The 22,335-nt window shown below is 44.2% G+C and overlaps 1 protein-coding gene across 1 annotated transcript in view; it reads left to right on the top strand.

Moving 5' to 3' along the window:
* Positions 1-21,476, top strand: part of GHRHR (growth hormone releasing hormone receptor) — a 37,917-nt gene extending 16,441 nt beyond the window's left edge. Inside the window, exons 6-13 of the mRNA XM_087948175.1 lie at positions 184-316; positions 3,973-4,126; positions 8,451-8,511; positions 13,261-13,330; positions 15,483-15,574; positions 16,825-16,954; positions 18,160-18,201; positions 19,980-21,476. Of these exons, the coding sequence (XP_087804301.1) occupies positions 184-316; positions 3,973-4,126; positions 8,451-8,511; positions 13,261-13,330; positions 15,483-15,574; positions 16,825-16,954; positions 18,160-18,201; positions 19,980-20,114 (817 nt within the window). The 3' untranslated portion in view covers positions 20,115-21,476. The remainder of the gene's footprint in view (positions 1-183; positions 317-3,972; positions 4,127-8,450; positions 8,512-13,260; positions 13,331-15,482; positions 15,575-16,824; positions 16,955-18,159; positions 18,202-19,979) is intronic.
* Positions 21,477-22,335: the final 859 nt, after the last annotated feature.

Genomic DNA, 22,335 nt, shown 5'->3' with positions numbered 1-22,335 from the left:
CAACCACATGACTCACTTAACAACTTCATCGATTCACTTAACAACCGGAGCAAGAAAGCTTTGCTGGCTGGGGGAATTCTGGGAGTTGAAGTCCGCCAGGCTTAAACTTCTCATGGTTGGAGACTCCTGTCATTGATCCTTATGGGTTCCCTTCAGCCTACCATATCGTCTCTCTTCTTGCAGGCGACTCCGCTGCTCAAGGAACTACATCCATGTCCACCTTTTCGTGACTTTCATCTTGAAGGCCATGGCCATCTTCATCAAGGACTCCGTTCTCCTGGACAGCAAAGGGAGTGATTACTGCACCTATTCCACGGTATGGGATGAAAAGAGCAGGGAACGTAGCGACCTAGGGCTGGAAGGGGCTTTGGAGGTCTTCTAGTCCAACCCCCATGCTCATCTTGGTCAAATGGTTCTCTTTTTGAAGACCTCCATTGATGGAACACCCAGAACTTCTGGAGACAAGCTGTCCCGGTGGTTATTTGCTCTTACCATTAGGAAATTTCTCCTTACTTCTAGCAATAGCGCTTAGACTTATATACTGCTTTATAGTGTTTTACAGCCCTTTCTAAGCAGTTGATAGGGTCAGCCTCTTGCCCCCAACAATCTGGGTCCTCATTTCATCCACCTCGGAAGGAGAGAAAGCTGAGTCAACCTGGAGCCTGGTGAGATTCGATCTGCCAAATTGCAGTCAGCCGGCAGTCAGCAGAAGTAGCCTGCAGTACTGCATTCTGACCACTGAGAAGGAAGGGAGAGAGGGAGGGAGGGCAATAGCACTTAGACTTATATACCACTTCACAATCTTTTCAAGATTGGGAATCATTGGTTAAAGGGCTTCTCATAATTTAAGGCTGCATATAGCAATACCACTTAAACTTATATATCGCTTTATAGCGCTTTACAGCCCTCTCTAAGTGGTTTACAGAATCAGCCTCTTGGCCCCAACAATCTGGGTCCTCATTTCACCCACCTCGGAAGGATGGAAGGCTGAGTCCACCTTGAGGTGGGATGGATGGATGGGAGGGAGGGAAGGAAGTAGGGAAGGAAGGAAGGAAGGAAGGAAGGAAGGAAGGAAGGAAGGAAGGAAGGAAGGAAGGAAGGAAGGAAGGAAGGAAGGAAGGAAGAGCAATAGACTTATATACCACTTTAACAGTGCTTTACATCCCTCTCTAAGCCAGAGTCAGCCTCTTGCTCCCAATAATATGGGTCCTCCTTTTACCCACCTTGGAAGGATGGAAGGCTGAGTCAACCTTGAGCCTGGTGAGACTCAAATTGCCAAATTGCAGGCAACCAGCAGTCAGTAGAAGTAGCCTGCAGTATTGCACTCTAACCACTGCGCCACTGTGGCTTCTAAGTTGCTCCCCTCCTTGACTGGTTTCCGTCTGTTGCTTCTTGTCCTGCCTGGTGCTTTGGAGAATAGAGGGACCCCCTCTCCTTCTTCGGGCAGCCCCTCAAATATTGGAAGGCTGCTATCATATCCTCTCTAATCCTTCTCTCCAAAAGTCTAGATATACCTGGGTTCCCTCAACCATTTAGCCTCCAGCAACAAGGAGAGAAGCAACCTAGAACTAAGGAGAAATTTCCGAAAGGTGAGAGCAAATAAACTTATGGAAGGACTTGCCTTCAGAAGTGGTGGGTGGCTCCATCCCTGAAGGCTTTCCGAAAAGAGGCTGGACAACCCTTGATCTTGAAATCGTCTAGGGTGTCCTCCCTAAGCAGGGGGTTGGACTAGAAGACCTCCAAGGTCCCTTCCAACTCTGTTGTTCTATGTTCTGTGTCCTATCTTTGTTGCTCTGCACATTTTCTGGGATTTCATGCCTTGTCTTACTGAGTTGCAAAGAATCACAATAGCCCTCGACTTATAACCGTTCATTTAGTGACCGTTCGAAGTGACCAAAAGCACTGAAAAAAGTGGCTTATGACCGTTTTTCACACTTACAACCATTCCAGCATCTCCACGGCCACGTGATCCATATTCAGACTCTCGGCAACTGGCTTGTACTTATGACGGTTGCAGGGCCATGTGATCTGCTTTTGCAACCTTCGGACAAGCAAAGCCGACGCGAAAGCCCGATTCACGCCACAACTGTGTGACCAGCTTAACAATGGCAGGGATTCACTTAACAACAGTGGCAAGGAAGGTCGTAAAATGGGGCAAACCTCACTCAACCGCTGTCTCACTTAGCAATGGAAATTTTGGGCTCAGTTGCGGCCACAAGTCGAAGACTATTTATTATTACGACTAAATAATTATTTATGGGCAGTTGGAATACAAGGTACATCTTTCCCAGTTATTTAGGCCATCCTGCAACGGTGGGATTCAAATTTGTTTACTATCAGTTCTGTGGGCATGGCTTGTTGAGCATGGCATGGCTTGGTGGGTGTGGCTTGTTGAGCATGGCATGGCTTGGTGGGTGTGGCTTGGTGGGCATGGCAGGGGAAGGATACTGCAAAATCCACATTTCCAACCCACTCCAGGGAAAAAGATATACTGCAAAATCCCCCTTCTCTTCCCACCCCACTAACCTGCTTTCCAGCTCCATTCTCCTGTGCAGGGCAACTAAAGAAAACCCAGCCGATCAGCTGGGACTCAATGGGAGGCAGAGAATAGATGGGGGAGGGGTCAGTCAGAGATGGGATTTTGCCAGTTCTCCGAACTACTCAAAATTTCCGCTACCGGTTCTCCAGAACTGGTCAGAACCTGCTGAATACCCACCTCCGTTCCTACCACTTAATTACAATGCTTTTGAAGTAAGTAGCAGAAGGATAACCCAGTTGTGGTTGATGTCCAGCCCACCCAGAATTAGAAACATGGTCTCTTGTCCATTAGCGCAGGCCACGTGTGGTCCTCAGCTGGGGGAGCAAGATTGATCTCCACTTTCAGAAAACTCTAAAAGCTCTTGAAGAACCCTCAAAGGCAATATAGAGTTATTGGTGCAATTTCTGACACAAAACCCATCTCTAGTGTTTGTGTGTCCTGACCAAACAAAGCTCTCCACTAAATGTCAGGAGAATCCATTTTGACGACATTGATTGAATACACCAAGGATGGACATGTTTGAGCGAGTACAGTTACAAGCAATCCACACGTATTTCTCTACTCATACTTCTCTGCCTACTTTGCAATCTTCTCTTGTCTTTGGCAAACTTTCAATTTCCACAAGATGAAAATAATTCTCTGGAGTTATTTTCATCTTGTGGAAATTAAAAGTTTGCCAAAGTTGCCCCGAATCTGTTGGGAAAATTCCTGCAATTCCTAATTCCTTCATAGGTTTTAGCCTCCAACCCCTTAATCATCTCTGTTGCTCTTCTCTGCTCTCTTTCCAGAGTCCCAACATCCTTTTTACGTCGTGGTGACCAAAACAGGATGCAGAATTCCAAGGGTGGCCTTACTAAGGCCTTATAAAGTGGTATTAACACTTCACGGGATCTTGATTCTATCCCTCTGTTTATGCAGCCTAGGACTGTGTTGGCTTTTTTGGCAGCTTCTGGCTCCTATTTAAATGGTTGTCCACTAGGAGTCCGAGATCCCTCTCACAGTTACTACTGTTGAGCAAAGTTTCACCTAATCTGCACCTGTGCATTTGGTTTTCCTTGCCTAAATATAGAACGTTGCTTTTCTCACCACTAAATTTTATTTTGCTAGGTAGGGCCCAATGCAGTGGTGGGATTCAAATACTGTAATTTAACAACCGGTTCTCTGCCCTGATGATTTCTTCCAACAACCAGTTCACCAAACTGCTCAGGAAGTTAACAACCAGTTCTCCCGAACTGGTGCAAACTGGCTGAATCCCACCACTGGCCCAGTGTCCGACTGAGATTCATCTGGATCTTGAGTCTATCTTCTGGGGGGTGTTGGCTATTCTTTCCAGGGTTCCTTTGCCAAGATGTTATTTGTCCTTTGGAGATAGTATTTGACTGAACCAGGCCAATGAGAAGGTTCCTTGAGATGCCTCCTTGCTTCTTCCACAGCCCGAATGTAAGATCTCGATGGTGTTCCTTAACTTTTCCACCATGGCCAACTTCATGTGGCTCTTAGTAGAAGCTATCTACCTCAACTGCCTGCTCCTTTCTTCCTTTTCCCACGGAAGCAAATACTACTGGTGGCTTGTCCTCTTTGGATGGGGTAAGTCCAGCTGACTTCTTGACCCACCTTCTCCCCCCGCCCCCCCTTTTTTTAAATGATGGGGTTAAACTACCAACACTCAAGTGACACCATGGGTATGATGCGGGGAGCCAGTAAGGAACCAGACTAGAAAGCAGGAGAGTGTGAGTTCTAGTCCCGCCTTAGGCATGAAAGACGGCTGGGTGACTTTGGGCCAATCACCAGGAGACTGTGAGTTCTAGTCCTGCCTTGGGCATGAAAGCCGGCTGGGTGACTTTGGGCCAATCACCAGGCGACGGTGAATTCTAGTCCTGCCTTGGGCATGAAAGCCGGCTGGGTGACTTTGGGCCAATCACCAGGAGACTGTGAGTTCTAGTCCTGCCTTGGGCATGAAAGCCGGCTGGGTGACTTTGGACCAATCACCAGGCGACGGTGAATTCTAGTCCTGCCTTAGGCATGAAAGCCGGCTGGGTGACTTTGGACCAATCACCAGGCGACGGTGAATTCTAGTCCTGCCTTAGGCATGAAAGCCGGCTGGGTGACTTTGGGCCAATCACCAGGAGGCGGTGAGTTCTAGTCCCGCCTCAGGCATGAAAGCCAGCTGGGTGACTTTGGGCCAATCCTCAGGAGGCGGTGAGTTCTAGTCCCGCCTTAGGCATGAAAGTCGGCTGGGTGACTTTGGGCCAATCACCAGGAGGCAGTGAGTTCTAGTCCCGCCTTAGGGATGAAAGCCAGCTGGGTGACTTTGGGCCAATCAACAGGAGGCGGTGAGTTCTAGTCCCGCCTTAGGCAAGAAAGCCGGCTGGGTGACTTTGGGCCAATCACCAGGAGGCGGTGAGTTCTAGTCCCGCCTTAGGCATGAAAGCCGGCTGGGTGACTTTGGGCCAATCATCAGGAAATAGGAGTTTTAGTTGCACTTAGAAAAAAGCCAACTGAGCAACTTTGGGTCATTTCCTTTCTCTCAACCCAAGGCACCACACAGGGTTATTGTTGAGGGGAAAATGGAGGGAGGTGTGTTGGATAAATTTGCCACAATGAGTTGTTTGTAAAAATAATAAAGGCAGGATACACACAAACAAACTCAATGTGATTCCTATAGAATTATCTCTCTCTTTTCCCCAAACCCTTCAGCCATTCAACCAAGGGAGACAGAAAGGAGCTCTTCTAGCCATTTTCACTCATGGATAAAAATAGCCTTCTCTAGTTGAGCTTCAGCATAGAAAATCCATAGTTTTGCATCACTCTGTCCAGTCACAGGAACAGAGAGATCTGCCTTTAAAATGTTCATACTTCCCCCCCAAGCACAAGGTCATTTTATTTTGCTTCTGCTTAGCTCAAACTATTATTTTCATTTTAAAAAAACCTGAAGAAAATGCATGCAGATTCTCACACACGCTTGCCTATACTGGTGAACAATACTTCAATCAAGGAATTATCAACACAGAGAAATAAGCAACTGTGTATGGTGGAGATGGGCAGTTAAGATGTTTGAGAAAGAAAGAAAGAAAGAAAGAAAGAAAGAAAGAAAGAAAGAAAGAAAGAAAGAAAGAAAGAAAGAAAGAAAGAAAAAAAGAAAAAAAGAAAGAAAGATACACAGAGAGACACAGAGAGACACACAGAGAGAGAGAGAGAGAGAGAAAGAGAGAAAGAAAGAAAGAGAGAGAGAAAGAAAGAGAGAAAAAAAGGAAGATAGAGAGAGAAAATAGAAACAGAGAGAGAGAAAGAGAAAGTGAGAGAAAAAATAAAGAAAGAGAAGAAAAGCGTGAAAGAAAGAAAGAGGAAGAAAACAGAAAGAGAGAAAGAGAGAGAGAGAGAGAAAGAAAGAGAGAGAGAGAGAGAGAGATACACAGAGAGACATAGAGAGAGAGGTAGAGAGAGAGAAGAAAGAGAGAAAGAAAGAGAAAGAGAGGGAAAGAAAGAGAAAGAAAAAAAGGAAGAGAGAGAGAAAATAGAGAGAGAGAGAGAGAGAAAGAGAAAGAGAGAGAAAGAAAACAGAACGAGAGAAAGAGAGAGAGAGAGAGAGAGAGAGAGAGAAAGAAAGAAAGAAAGAAAGAAAGAAAGAAAGAAAGAAAGAAAGAAAGAAAGAAAGAAAGAAAGAAAGAAAGAAAGAAAGAAAGAAAGAAAGAAAGACCTAATCTAGGAAGCCCAAGACCATCCCCAACTATACTGTTAAGTCACTAGTTTATTAAAAAAAAAAAGGTGCAAATCCTCTTCCCTTCTGCTACTGATAGCATTCCCTAGTAAAGCCATGAAACGTCTGGAAGAAAAAACCCCAAGCTACGAGAGCAGCAGCAAGCAAGGACTCCACATTTAGAGGAAACCTCAGTGAGAATTATGATGCATGTAGTCCTCAAGACCACAAATGAGCCCAAAATTTATGCTGCTAAACGAGACAGTTGTTAAGTGAGTCTTTTACAACTTTTCTCACCCCAATTGTTGAGTGAATCTGGCTTCCCGTTGACTTTGCAAAAGGGGACTGACCTGACCCCAGGACTCTGCAACCGTCGTAAATACGAGTCAGTTGCCAAGCGTCTGGATTTTAATCAAAGGACTATGAGGATGCTGCAACAGTCGTAAGCCTGAGAAATGGTCCTAAGTCCCTTTTTCCAGCGCTGTTGTAACTTAGAACAGTCACTAAATGAACAATTGTAAGTGCAGCTCTACCAATGCTTTTGTACAAAGCCCCTCTCTGTTTGATGAGCTAACTGAATTTTGGGCTCTAGCTAGTTTTGGGGCGTTGTATCCAGCAAAAGCAAAATGTAGGATATAGATTATAGATTAACAGAGTTGGAAGGGACCTTGTAGGTCATCTAGTCCAACCCCCAAGCCCAAGCAGGAGACCCTACACCATTTCTGACAGAGGGCAGCCCAGTCTCTTCTTGAAAGTCTCCAGTGATGAAGCTCCCACAACTTCCGAGGGCAACTTCTGTTCCCTGGGTTGATTGTTCTCACTGTCAGAAAATTCCTCCTTATTTCCAGGTTGAATCTCTCCTTGTTCAGTTTCCATCCATTATTCCTTGTCTGGCCTACGCGTGCTTTGGAAAATAGTTTGACCCCCTCCTCTCTGTGGCAGCCCCTCAAATATTGGAAGGCTGCTGTCATGCCTCCCCTGGTCCTTCTCTTCACTAGACCAGCCAGGCCCAGTTCCTGCAACTGTTCTTCATATGTTTTAGCCTCCAGTCCCCTAAATCATCCTGGTTGCTCTTCTCTGCACTCTTTCTAGAGTCTCAACATCTTTTTTTATAGTGTAGTGACCAAAACTGGATGCAGTATTCTGGGTGTGGTCTTACTAAGGCTTTATAGAGTGGTATTAGTACTTCCCTTGATCTTGACTGTATCCCTCTGTTAATACAATTTAGGATTGCATTAGCTTTTTTGGCTGCTGCTGGCTCCTATTTAGCTGGTTGTCCACTAAGACAGGGGTCCCCAACCACCGGGCCGCGGACCGGTACCGGGCCATGGAGCACTCTCTACCGGGCCGCAAAGAATTTTTTTTTTAAAAAAAATGGCGGCTTTCTTCACCTTCGGTGAATGCTGCTGGGATCAGGGATCAAGGACACAAATGAAAGAAGGGGAGGAGGAAGCAACCGAAGCCTGTCCTTCTCTCTGGGTCAGCCTCTCAGTCTCTCTCTCGCTCCTCCACCAGCACAGGAAGAAACTGCTTCAAAGAAGCAGGGGGCTTTTCCTGTCGCCGAAGCGCCCGTTTCTCCCCCACCCCCACCCCGTCCGCCCGCCCGCCCGCGCGCGGGGGATTCAACCCAGTGCTCCGTTCTGCCTGCCTGCCTGCCTTCGTTAATGGTTGAATCGGAACAGCTTCGGCTGAGTAAAAGAGCGAATAGTTATTATTCTCAGCCGAAGCTGCTCCCAAACAACCAGAAACTAAGGCAGGCAGGCAGGCAGGCAGAACGGGACACTGTGGATTGAAGCGGGCGGGCGGGGTGGGGGTGGGGGTGAAACGGGCGTTTCGGAATAGCTGCGGCGACAGGAAAAGCCCCCCCCTCCTTCTCTCTCCCCCCCCCCGGTCCTTGCAAAAATTTTCTGCTTGAAACCGGTCCCTGGTACAAAAAAGGTTGGGGACCACTGCACTAAGACTCCAAGATCCCTCTCACAGTTCCTGCTATTGAGCCTGGTTTCACCCAGTCTATATGTGTACTTTCGGTTTTTCTTGCCTAAGTGTAGGACTTTACTCTTCTCTATATTCAATTTCATTTTCATTTTCTCTCTCCCCATTTTCCCCCTCCCACTGCAAATTATTCAGGCTGGTTTTGTTAATCCCTGTGAGGGCAGCCAATCCTGGGCAGAAGCTGGATGCATTCACAAATTCCCTTTTCTCTTTTCTTTTAAGGTGTCCCAACGTTCTTCACCACGCTGTGGATAATACTGAAAGTGTATTTTGAAAATGTTTTGTAAGCCAGAGTTTTTTTCTCACATTGTTGCAATGTTTGTGTGTTTTGTGTGGGGTGTGTGTGTGTGTGGAGGGTAGTGGGGTGTGGATTTGGGTGTCTAAGTTAAGGGTGGCTTTAAGGTAAGGCTGCCAGGATACGGGTCAAAATCGAAGGGGTGTCCAGCCACCTCACTACAGGTAGTCCTCGACTTACAAACAGTGACTTTTCAAATTTACAACTAGGGGGTGGGATTCAAACTTTTTTTAACAACCGGTTCTGTGGGCGTGGCTAGGTGGGTGTGGCCATGTGACTGGGTGGGCATGACTTTTTTTGCAGCCCCCCACCCCATTTTGAGGCCTTCTGGGCCTCAGGGAAAAAGGAGGGGGAAAAATAAGAAATACCTTAAGGAGTGAATGGGCAGAAAAGAATGCAGTTAATGATGTCGGGCATGCGTGCGATGTTGCACATGCACGATAAGGACTGACTGGGCGGGGAGGGGGAGGGAGGGCGGAGAGGGGCGGGGCCAGCCAGGGACATGATTGGCCACTTCTCCGAACTGCGCAGATCCATAACAACCAGTTCTATAGAACCGGTCCGAACCAGTAGAATACCACCCCTGGTTACAACAGCACTGGAAAAAAGTGACTTACGACTGTTTTTGCGACCACTGCGACGCCTCCATGGTTAGTCACACGATCAAAATGCGGGTGCTTGGCCACTGACTCATCTTTATGACGGTGGCAGTGTCCCAGCAGTCATGTGACCCCCCCTTTTGCGACCACCCGATAAGCAGAGCCAATGGGGAAGCCAGATTCACTTAACGACCATGTGACTAACTTAACAACCGCAGGGATTCACTTAACGGCTGTGGCAAGACGGGTCGTCAATGGAGGCAAACCCCATTGAACGGACGTCTTAGCCACAGAAATTTTGGGCAGAATTGCAGTTGTAAGTCGAGGACTGTATCTGTGTCCCAAAATCAAGGCCATGAGAAAAGGATGTTTATGTCACCTGTAGAGCCTTTAAAAAAAAAAAAGCAACCTTTTCTTAATTATTAACAGTGGGTTTAACATGGTTTTGAATGGAAGGCATTTTCCATTGACTGCAGTTGGCAACTCTGCTCGAGAAAGGGGAGGAGGGAAGGAAGCCAAGGGGGCCAAGAGGGAGGGGAGAAGGAGGGGAGAAGGAGAAAGAAAGAAAGAAAGAAAGAAAGAAAGAAAGAAAGAAAGAAAGAAAGAAAGAAAGAAAGAAAGAAAGAAAGAAAGAAAGAAAGAAAGAAAGAAAGAAAGGGAGAGAGGGAGTGAGGAAGGGACAGAGGTAGGAAAAAAGGAGGGAGGGAAAGAAGGAAGGGTGGAATGAAGAGAGGAAGGAATGAGGAAGGAAGGAAGAAAAGACAAAGGAAAGAGAAAGGAATGGCAAAGAGGAAAGAAGAATGAAAGAAAAGGAGGAAGAAAGGAAGAGGAAAGAGGGGGAAAGGATGGAGGGAGAGAAGAAAAGAAGGGGGAAAAAGAAAGAAGGAAGGGAAAATGAGGGAATAAGAGGAAAGAAGGGAAAGGTGAAGGTGAAGGTGAAGGGAGGAAAGGGAAAAAGAGGGCAAGGGAAGGAGGAAGAAAGAGAAACCAAGAGAGAGAGAGGAGGGGAAAGCAAGGAAGGCCTATTAGATTTGTCAGATTTGACTCAGGAGGATCTCAAATTGTCAATGCTGGGAATTAAGACAATTCTTCCAGAATCAAACTGGCCAGGAAATTCATGGTGTAAATTAATTTTTCACCCCCACAGAATGAAGGTCTACATTCAAAACCCAGGCAGTTCCAATTTAACACAACTCACATATATTTTCCATGTTCTTAACTGTTATCCAATAAAAACATATATGGGATAAAATAACAAGAGTTGGAAGGGATCCTGGAGGTCTTCTAGTCCAACCCCCCTGCCCCCCTGTAGCATCCCAGATAAATGGCTGTCCAATCTCTTCTTTAAAAGCCTCCAATGTTGGAGCACCTCCAACTTCCAGAGGGAAGCTGTTCCACGGATTAATTGCTCTCACTATCAGGAAATCTTCTAATTAATCACCTCAGAGGTAATAGTCACAATAATCAGATTGCAATGATGCTCTGCTTGTTACAATGATACTCTACAAAATGCCCTCAGACTGGTGTGAACAAGAACAGCAATTCCTCTCTCCGGTATGATGTGCTCAGGAAAACTGCAGTCCAAAAAACAAACCCAAGAGAAAGAGAGGAAAATCTAATATAAAAATATATGTTTATAAGCATTAACTATCATGAGTCTCTCTCTCTCTGCGTGTGTGTCTCTTTCTCTGTCTCTCTCTGTGTCTTTCTCTGACTCACTGTGTTTTTGTCTCTCTGTGTCTCTATTTCTCTCTCTATATTTCTCTGTCTCTCTCTCTTTCTGTCTTTCTCTGATTCTCTCTGTGTGTTTCTGTCTCTCTGTCTTTCTCTGTTTCTATCTCTCTCTGACTTTCTCTCTGTCTCTCTCTCTCTCTGTGTGTGTGTCTCTTTCTCTGTCTGTCTGTCTTTCTCTGTTTCTATCTCTCTCTGACTTTCTCTCTCTCTTTCTCTTTCTCTGTATCTCTCTTTCTCTGTCTGTCTCTCTTTCTCTGTTTCTATCTCTCTCTGACTTTCTCTCTGTCTCTGTCTCTCTCTGTGTGTGTCTCTCTCTTTCTCTGTCTCTCTGTCTTTCTCTGTTTCTATCTCTCTCTGACTTTCTCTCTGTCTCTGTCTCTCTCTGTGTGTGTCTCTCTCTTTCTCTGTCTCTCTGTCTTTCTCTGTTTCTATCTCTCTCTGACTTTCTCTCTGTCTCTGTCTCTCTCTGTGTGTGTCTCTCTCTTTCTCTGTCTCTCTGTCTTTCTCTGTTTCTATCTCTCTCTGACTTTCTCTCTGTCTCTGTCTCTCTCTGTGTGTGTCTCTCTCTTTCTCTGTCTGTCTGTCTTTCTCTGTTTCTATCTCTCTCTGACTTTCTCTCTGTCTCTCTGTCTCTCTCTCTGTGTGTGTCTCTTTCTCTGTCTCTCTGTCTTTCTCTGTTTCTATCTCTCTCTGACTTTCTCTCTGTCTCTGTCTCTCTCTGTGTGTGTCTCTCTCTTTCTCTGTCTCTCTGTCTTTCTCTGTTTCTATCTCTCTCTGACTTTCTCTCTATCTCTCTCTCTCTCTGTGTGTGTGTCTCTTTCTCTGTCTGTCTGTCTTTCTCTATCTCTCTGACTTTCTCTCTCTCTTTCTCTTTCTCTGTGTCTCTCTTTCTCTGTCTGTCTCTCTTTCTCTGTTTCTATCTCTCTGACTTTCTCTCTGTCTCTCTGTCTCTCTCTCTGTGTGTGTCTCTTTCTCTGTCTCTCTGTCTTTCTCTGTCTCTGTCTCTCTCTCTGTGTGTCTCTCTTTCTCTGTCTGTCTTTCTCTGTTTCTATCTCTCTCTGACTTTCTCTCTGTCTCTCTCTCTGTGTGTGTGTGTCTCTTTCTCTGTCTGTCTGTCTTTCTCTGTTTCTATCTCTCTCTGACTTTCTCTCTGTCTCTCTGTCTGTCTTTCTCTGTTTCTATCTCTCTCTGACTTTCTCTCTGTCTCTCTGTCTGTCTTTCTCTGATTCTCTCTGTGTGTTTCTGTCTCTGTCTTTCTCTGTTTCTCTCTCTCTCTCTGACTTTCTCTCTCTCTGTGTGTGTGTGTTTGTGTGTGTGTGTCTTTCTCTGTCTGTCTGTCTTTCTCTGTTTCTATCTCTCTCTGACTTTCTCTCTCTCTTTCTCTTTCTCTGTGTCTCTCTTTCTCTGTCTGTCTCTCTTTCTCTGTTTCTATCTCTCTGACTTTCTCTCTGTCTCTCTCTCTGTGTCTCTCTTTCTCGGTCTGTCTGTCTTTCTCTGTTTCTATCTCTCTCTGACTTTCTCTCTGTCTCTCTGTCTCTCTGTCTCTCTTTCTCTGATTCTCTCTGTGTGTTTCTGTCTCTCTGTCTCTGTCTGTCTCTCTGTCTTTCTCTGTTTCTATCTCTCTCTGACTTTCTCTCTGTCTCTCTCTCTGTGTGTGTGTCTCTTTCTCTGTCTGTCTGTCTTTCTCTGTTTCTGTCTCTCTCTGACTTTCTCTCTCTCTTTCTCTTTCTCTGTGTCTCTCTTTGTCTGTCTCTCTTTCTCTGTTTCTATCTCTCTCTGACTTTCTCTCTGTCTCTGTCTCTCTCTCTGTGTGTCTCTCTCTTTCTCTGTCTGTCTGTCTTTCTCTGTTTCTCTCTCTCTCTGACTTTCTCTCTGTCTCTCTCTCTGTGTGTGTGTGTCTCTCTTTCTCTGTCTGTCTCTCTTTCTCTGTTTCTATCTCTCTCTGACTTTGTCTCTGTCTCTGTCTCTCTCTCTCTATGTCTCTCTTTCTCTGTCTGTCTGTCTGTCTCTGTCTTTCTCTGTCTGTCTCTGTGTCTCTCTCTGTGTGTGTCTCTCTCTCTCTGACTTTCTCTGATTCTCTCTCTGTGTTTCTGTCTCTCTGTCTCTGTCTGTCTCTCTGTCTTTCTCTGTTTCTATCTCTCTCTGACTTTCTCTCTGTCTCTCTCTCTCTCTCTGTCTCTCTTTTTCTGTCTGTCTGTCTGTCTGTCTGTCTGTCTGTCTGTCTCTGTCTTTCTCTGTCTTTCTCTCTCTGTCTCTGTCTCTCTGTCTCTGTCTCTGTCTCTGTCTCTCTCTTTCTTTCTCTGTCTTTCTCTGTCTGTCTCTGTCTCTCTGTGTCTTTCTCTGTCTGTCTCTCTCTCTCTGTGTGTCTCTCTGTCTTTGTCTCTGTCTCTATCTCTGTCTCCAGGTGCTGGGACGCGAACCAAGGCTCCCCTTACTGGTGGGTCATCCAAGGCCCCATCATGGTCTCTGTTGCGGTCTGTATCTGGTTTCCAGTCTATCTTATGTCAGAGATGGGAACGGCAACTGGCATTGCTGCCAATATATAGGAGCAAAGGACATGTGGGGGGGGGGGTGTGATGGCCCAGCATTCTCTAAAGTCAAGTTGGCGGCCACAACCTTGTCATCAGAGCCCCCTCCTTTTTGACAGGTGTAAAAATGATAAATAAGTCATTCTTAATTTTAAAATACAGGTAACCCTCCTCTGGCAATAGTTCATTTAGTGACCGTTTGAAGTTACAACGGCACTGAAAAAAGTGACTTAGGACCACTTTTCACACTTATGACCATTGCAACAACTCTGTGGTCACGTGACTTACATTCGGATGCTTGACAACTGATCCACATTTGTGATGGTCGCAGTGTCTTGGGGTCACGTGATCCCCTTTTGCGACCTTCTAACGAGCAAAGTCAATGGGGAAGCCAGATTCACTTAATGACCGTGTTACTCATTTAACAATTGCAGTGATTCACTCAACAAATGTGGCAAGAAAAGTCATAAAATAGGATAGAATTCAGTTAACCAATTTCTCACTTAGCAACATCATCATTATTATTATTATTATTATTATTATTATTATTATTATTATTATTATTATTATTATTATTATTATTATTTGTGTTTTAATGACCCCATAATCCCTTACATCAGGGTGGAGTCAGGGCAACTGAATGGAGCTGGGTGTTTACTGGCCGGATGCCCTTCCTGTCACCAATGCAGAGTTCTCAGCAAATAATTACTCGTTATGCCCAAAGAGAGAAATATCTGCCGTTACCTAGGATTGAACTCACAGCCTCTTGATAGTGAGATGAGAACTACACCTCCACACCACTTACTTAGCAACATAAATGTTGGACTCAATTTTGGCCGTACTTTGAGCACTACTTGCATGTTTTATAATATTAAAAAAAGAATAACGGTTATTTTTTATATTATGATTATCATAACTTGGAGTATATACTTGTAACCCTGAAAACAGTGTTTTGGCCGCCATCTTGACTTTTCTGACCCACTTGGACTTTCCTGATTTGAGCAAGGGTTGGGTTCAGTCCAAGACAACATTTCCAGTTGCTTTGTTATTCTGGGTCCTAAACGGGAAGGGAGAAAGAAAAGATGTAGAAGGATTATCTGAGGGAAAAGAGAGATGGGTGAAATAGTCAAAATGGCAGCCATAACCATAGAGTTGAAGTTCTCTGCCTGAAAGAATATAGAACGAAGCAACTTAATTTGTAAGTTATTCAGAATTGTGGCAGATTGCGGGAAGCCTATACATTCAGTACAGGTGGTCCTTGAGTTACAACCTTTCATTTAGTGACTGATCACACTGGCACGGAACAAAGTGACTTATGACCAGTCGTCACACTTACAAACCATTGCAGCATCTCCATGGTAAAGGGATCAAAATTTGGATGTTTGGAATTTGGCCTGTGTTTATGACTTAACCACTGCAGCAATTGGCTTATCCACCATGGCAAAAAAAAAAAAGGTCATAAAATTGGATTTGAGTCCCTTTACAACTCTCTTGCTTTACCAATCGGAAATTTGGGTCCCAATTTTGGGCGTAAGTCGAGGACTAATTGTAAAGAAATACACATACAGGAGAGAAAAAGCTCATTTGAGCTGAGCAGATATTGAGAAATATCTGCTTGGTCTATTGACAAATATCCAGCAACAAATAGTTCAAGGAATGGAATAACCACAATAAAGAGAAAATGGGAAAGAAAATTCAGACCCAGAGTTTTTCAGTCTTAGTCACTTTGAGATGTGTGGACTTCAACATCCAGAATTCCATGGTTAAGATAAGTGGACTTCAACTCCCATAATTCTGTAATGTAGACTTCAATAAGAATTCCATGTTTATGTGGATTTCAACTCCCAGGATTCCATCCTTAAGAGAGGCAGACTTGGTGTTCTCTGAACTTGGCTGTTATCTTGCAGATATTTCCTTACCCAAACTACGTAACATTATTAGTTCTAGACTTCAATTCCCACAATTCCAAGCTAGCTGGGGAATTCTGGGAGTTGAAGTCCACATGTCTTAAACTTGCCAAATTTGAGAAGCAAAGTTTCATCTCTTATTTCTGCAAACAGCACATTCTCTTTTTCTCTGTTTCTTCCATTATCAACAGGTCAATTTCATTCTTTTCATCAATATTGTCCAAATCCTGATGAAAAAACTGAATCCCAGACACGTCCATTTGAACAACTCGTTTCAATACAGGTAAGACAGTGGAGGAAGAGCAGCTATAAAGCAGGTTGGAAAATCCCCTCCCCCCCTCCCCCAAATTCTATTTGTTGAACAAGAAAATTAGGAACAAAAAAGGAGACCAACAAAAGTGTTTATATTTTCAATTTCAATTTCATTTGATGTTACTGTGCATGTTTTTTTCCAATTGTATTTGGAGCATGCTGCATGCAATCGGAAATTTTCAATGCATAATATGAATAAATAAATAAACAAACAAACAAAAACAAACAAATAATGATGAACAAAAGGTGACAAAGAAATTTTGGCATTACCATCTAAACATTGATTGGAGGTGAAGGGAGAGAGGGAGGGAGGGAAGGAAGGAAGGAAGGAAGGAAGGAAGGAAGGAAGGAAGGAAGGAAGGAAGGAAGGAAGGAAGGAAGGAAGGAATAGCAATAGCACTTACATTTATATACCACTTCACAGTGCTTTTACAGCCCTCTCTAAGCGGTTTACAGAGTCAGCCTCTTGCCCCCAACAATCTGGGTCCTCATTTTACCCACCTCAGAAGGATGGTTGGCTGCGTCAACCTTGAGCCAGTGCAGTGAGCAGTGTTAGCCTGCAAGTACTGTGACACAACGGAAGGAAGGAAGGAAGGAAGGAAGGAAGGAAGGAAGGAAGGAAGGAAGGAAGGAAGGACTTAGAGCTTAGAATAACTTTATTGTCCTTTTAAAATTTAAATGTACACTAATTGACATACATTAAAATGAAATTTTGTTACATACAGCTCTCAAAGAAAGCTGGAAAGAAAAAAAAGAAGGGAGGGAGGGAGGGAGGGAGAAAGAAAGAGGGAGGGAGGGAGGGAGGGAGAAAGGGAGAAAGGAAGGAAGGAAGGAAGGAAGGAAGGAAGGAAGGAAGGAAGGAAGGAAGGAAGGAAGGAAGGAAGGAAGGAAGGAAGGAAGGAAAATTAAGCCTTTCCAGTGTGAAATTGTCAGGAGACTCTTGATCAATAATAAAGAGCAATAAACAAACAGAAAGAAAGAAAGAAAGAAAGAAAGAAAGAAAGAAAGAAAGAAAGAAAGAAAGAAAGAAAGAAAGAAAGAAAGAAAGAAAGAAAGAAAGGCATTGCTTTCCCCCCCGCAAAGACAAATACTGCAGGCGGGATGGTCCCATAGAGAAGACGATGCTCACTCCCATCAGAGTACATGAGTGCCCTCTAATGGCCATTGTTACTTATAGTTCCTTCCCTTTTGTAAACTTTGCTTTTTAACTCCCTTCCCCAGACGCTTCTCTAAGTCGACTCTGCTTCTCATCCCCTTGTTTGGGACTCATTACATCATCTTCAACTTCCTGCCCGAATACAGCCACGTGGGAGCCCGTCTCTACTTGGAGCTGTGCATTGGATCGTTTCAGGTGAAATAGGGCACCAAGGTGTGCTGTGCAGGATAACTAAGGATGCCACTTGCAATATTATTATTATTATTATTATTATTATTATTATTATTATTATTATTATTATTATTATTATTATTATTATTATTGTTTTGTTGTTGTTATTTAAAAAAAGAAAAGAGAGGGTGAGCTTTGTCAGCCCTGCAAGGCATAAGTTGTCCTCGATGTACGGCCACAATTAAACCAAAACCTCCATTGCCAAGCAAGACAGTTGCTAAGTGAGTTTTACCCCAGTTTACAACCTTTCTTGCCACCGTTGTAAAGTGAATCGCGGCAGGGATAGAGTTAGCAACCCAGTTGTTAACCAAAATTTTCTGTTGTTAAGCAAGGCAGTTTTCTTAAGTGAGCTTGGCTCCAATTTTACAGCCTTCTTTGCCATAGTTGAAAGTGAATCACTGAATCGTCAGGTCACTAAGTGAATCATGTGGTCTCTAAGCAACTCTGGGCTCCCCAGTTAAATTTGCTTCACAGATGCTGGCTGCTGGGATGGTTACAAGCGGAGATTGCATGACAGAGCAAATTTAATAAACACGGGCCAGGTGCTAATCATAAATCACTTATTTCACAGCCGTCATAACTCTGAACCATTGTTAAACCAAGGGTCATAAGTCAAGGACTACCAGTAACTTCCTGACTCATCTGTATGATTCTATACTATATGGATAAATATCATTGCTGAAAAGAAGGACCAGAAATATTCACTTGTGTTGCGTTATAGATAGTCCTTGACTTACAACCATTTATTTAGTGAGCGCTTGAAGTTACAAATGGCCCTGAAAAAAAAAGTGACTTAGCACTGTTTATCACACTTACTACCGCTTATGCAGCATCCCCATGGTCCCATGATCAAAACTTAGGCGCATGGCAATTGATTCATATTTATGACGGTTTGCAGCATCCCAGAGTCACATGATCCCCTTTTGCGACCTACTGACAAGCAAAGTCAAGCCCAGATTTGCTTAACAACTGTGTAATGAACTGAACAACTGCAGTGACCCACTTAACAACTGTGGCAAGAAAGGTCGTAAAATGGGGCGAAATTCACTTTCTGTCTCGCTTAGTGATGGAAATGTGGGGCTCCATTGTGGTCATAAGTCAAGGAACACCTGTATGTCCATACACATGGAGAGCGAGAGCGACTTAACCTCTGTGTTTTTCCTCTTTAGGGCTTTGCCGTTGCCTTTTTGTACTGTTTTCTGAATCAAGAGGTAAGGAGCTTAATCCAGATCTCTGTTGGTTGCAAAGGAGGCGGCCATTATTTCTTTCTCCCTCAGGTCAACACAGGCCTTAGTGAATCTGTCACTCTCTGGAGAGGTCAAGGCCTGGAGGAACGTGGAGAGTTCAGGGTGAATTAAATTGCCTTTAATGGTTTTTAAATGGTCTTTATTCAAAACAGAATTAAAAAAAGAAGTGTTTCTCAGTCACAACTTTAAGATGTGTGGACTTCAGTTCCCAGAATCCCTCAGCCAGCCATGCTGTGAGTTGAAATCCAGGCATCTGTGTGGGGAATTCTGGGAGTTGAAGTCCACATGTGTTGAAGATGTGTGGACTTCAGTTCCCAGAATCCCTCAGCCAGCCATGCTGTGAGTTGAAGTCCAGGCATCTGCCTGGGGAATTCTGGGAATTGAAGTCCACATATGTTGACTGGAGAATTCTGGGAGTTGAAGACTAATACGCTGGCTGGGGAATTCTGGGGAGTCAAAGTCCAGATACGCTGATTGGGGAATTCTGGGAGTTGGTCCACATACTGGGGGATTCTGGGAGTTGAAGTCCACATATTGGGGAATTCTGGGAGTTGAAGTCCAGTATGCTGGCTAGGGAATTCTGGGAGTTGAAGTCCACACATCTTAAACTTGCCAAGGCTGAGAAATATTCTCCCACTGTTTTGAGTGCCTCTGTCCTGAACTTGAGATGGATGAGGCAAATTTTGGTAGCTCTCAAACGGATGTCGTCATGCAGAAAATCTATTTATGTGGTTGCTAGGAGTCGAAAATGACTTCTCAACCTATAATGAATCAATCAATCAATCTCAGGAAGACCAAAAACACAGTGGGAGAGGTTTAAGGAAACACAGATCCATGGGGGGCTGGAGGGGGGGGAATATATATTATAAAGTCCTCCGTTAGACTAGGCTGGAGTGAATTGGGTGGCATATAAATAATACAGGAGGCCCTCAAATTATGCCCACAACTCACCCCAAAATTTATGATGTTTATTGAGTTTTGCCCCATTTTACGACCATTCTTGCCACAGTTATTAAGTAAATCACTGCAGTTTTTAAATTAGTAACTCGGTCATTAAGTGAATCTGGCTCCCCCATTGCTGGGATACCTGAGATACTGCAACCGTCATAAATATGAGTCAGTTGCCAAGTGTCCAAATTCTGATCAGGTGACAATGGGGATGCTGCAACGGTCGTAAGTGTGAAAAATGGTCTTAAGTCGCTTTTTTCAGTACTGGTCACTAAACGAACTGTTGTAAGTCGAGGACTACCTGTATTTCATTATTAACTTTGGTACCTATTTCTAGTTATAGGTAGTCCTCGACTTACAACCATTCTTTTAGTGACCAGCACTGGAAAAAAAAGATAGCTATGAGTGGTCCTCACACTTATGACCAATCCTCACACTTGTGATCACCACACCATTCTCCACATACATGATCAAAATTCAGTTGCTTGACAACTTGTATGTTTTTATATCAATTTCAGTGTCCCGGGGTCGTGTGATCCCCTTTTGCGACCTGACAAAAAGAGCCAATAGGGAAGCCAGATTCACTTAACAACCGTGTGACTAACGTAACAACTGCGATGTCTCACTTAACAATTCTGGCCAGAAAGGCCGTAAAATGGGGCAAAACACACTTAACAACGGTCTCGCTTAACAATAGAAATTTTGGGCTCAGTGGTGGTCATAAGTCAAGGACTACCTTATAAAGCTAATCAATAATGATTTTTCCAGTAATGGCGCCTACTATTGTTTTCAAGGTACAAGCAGAAGTATGCCGGAAATGGCGAGGCAACAATTATGAATTTATGATGCCTATTAGGAGGAGGAAGACCAAATGGACGATGCCCTCCGCTTCCGGAATCAAAGTGACAAACCTGATGTTTAAGAATTAATTGAAATCAGCGTTTTTCAACCTTGACCGCTTGAAGATAGGTGGACTTCAATTCCCAGAATTCCTCAGCCAGCAAGACTGGCTGAGGAATTCTGGGAGTTGAAGTCCACAGATGGTGGCAGGGGAATTCTGGGAGTTGAAGTCCATGCATGCCAGAAGGGAAATTCTGGGAGTTGAAGTCTATGCATGCCAGTTGAGGAATTCTGGGAATTGAAGTCCACAGATGATAGCTGAGGAATTCTGGGAGTTGAAGTCCATGCATTCCAGAAAGGGAATTCTGGGATCTGAAGTGCACAGATGGTGGCAGGGGGATTCTGGGAGCTGAACTCCATGCATCTTCAAGCGGCTAACGTTGATCAACACCGAACATGTGAATAGCGAAAGTACAAATCTCCACCCAGGTTCAACTCCGAGCTTGGAGATCCATCACCATTTCTTCAACCTTTCATCCACAACAGAATCACCTCATCCCATTTTTTGATGTTAAGCGATATGTTAAATATTGTGTAAGGGATATATTGTATAAGTGACTTATAATTGGTCCTCGCACTTAAGACCGTCGCAACATTCCCAACGGTCACGTGATTAAAGTTCGGGCACTGGACAACCAGGCGATTGATGGCGGACGCAGGGTGCCTGGGGATGATGGGATGAAAAGCCCTTTGCAATTTTTCCAGCCAAGTCTATGCGGGAAGCCAGATTCATTTAATGACCGTGTGACTCACTTAACAGCTAGAATGATTCGGGTAACATCTGTGGTGAAAAAAAAGATCGTTTAAAAAAAAGGGTATGGCTCACTTAACAACCTCCTTGCTCAGTCATGGAGATTCTGGTGCTAATTGTGTTCATAATTAGAGAACTATCTGTAATGAAAAGCTCGGCATTCAGCGTTAAAAGTTTGAAATGTTCTCTGCCTTACTGTAGCTGCCAGGAGGCAGGTTCTCCTTGACTTATGACCACAACTGCGCCCTAAATTTCTGCTGCTAAGCAAGCCAATGGCTAAGTGAGTTTTGCCCTGTTTTAAAACCTTCCTTTCCTCAGCTGTTAAGTGAATTGCTGCAATCAAGATAGTAACACGGCGTCAAGGCTTGAATCTCTAGCCACATCTTTCAGAGTAAAAGAAATTGATTTATTAGGAGTGACCATGTCGGCGTTAGCTGGGTGCAGCCGACACTAAAATACATCATTCATTTCCCCCTTGACCCTGGTTCATTTTCCCCTTACCCCCTGGATGTATATTCTCTAATGGGACACATCCATAGCCAAGAGTCATCAGTCATGCTCTCCAGTAATAATCTTGAGCGCCAACAGCTTCAGCTGCCTAGCAATTATCTAAAGCATTTAAGGAATGTACTTCTTTCCCCCACTCCCTTTTTGCTGGCAACTAAAAAGACCAAAGAAGTACTGTATTTTTTAGTTGACACATGGTTGTTGAGTGAATCTGGCTTGAAGGAAGGTCACAAAAGAGGATCAAGTGACACACACACACACACATACACCGGGATACCAGCGCCCCCATTTTGACTGCGGGGATGCCGCAACATTGTGAAAAACGAACTTTTTAAAGTGCCGTTGTAACTTCGAACGGTCACTAAACAAACGGTTGTAAGTCGAGGGTTATCGATACGCTTTGCTCAACCCTCTAAAAAAATTGTAGCCTTGGTGATATGCGTAGTGGACAATCTGGTTGTGTTCGGACTGTTTTGGCGTTGTGTTTTAACCGCGTGGAGACGCTCACCGCTGCCTTGTTAAATATTTCTTACCTGTCCGCACCCAAACAATCCTTAGTGAACTCAGTGGTTGCGTAATTGCTTTCCATGGGTCCCAGCTGTCTACTGTTGCTCTCTACAGGTACTTTGGTAAAACATCGTCGCCTTGACGCATCTCGCAAACCGCCATTGCATTAAGAATTGCTTCTGTGTACTCGTGTTTCAACCATTGAAGACTGTGTTACTTTTGGGATTGCTAAATGCTACAAAATGCACAAAAACCTGTGGCATCAAAAATAGTTCTACATGCCAGCTTAGGAGCATGTAAATCCCTGGTTGGGGATTTCTGGGAGTCCACAAATCTTAAGAAGTTACCAAGTTTGGAGACCTTTGGTTTTAATGGAAATGATCAAATATAAGGACACCATTTCAGGCACAAGCAGGTTATAAAAAAAAAGTATGAAATGGCTGACTATTACCTTTCTCTATAGGTAGTCCTCAACTTACGATCGT

This window comes from Notechis scutatus, chromosome Z, assembly GCF_049901735.1.
Source record: "Notechis scutatus isolate UNSWTSFEM ecotype Mainland chromosome Z, rNotScu1.2, whole genome shotgun sequence".
Classification (NCBI taxonomy): domain Eukaryota; kingdom Metazoa; phylum Chordata; class Lepidosauria; order Squamata; family Elapidae; genus Notechis; species Notechis scutatus.
Note: the sequence above shows the minus strand (reverse complement) of the source record. Positions and strands in the feature narration are given on the sequence as shown.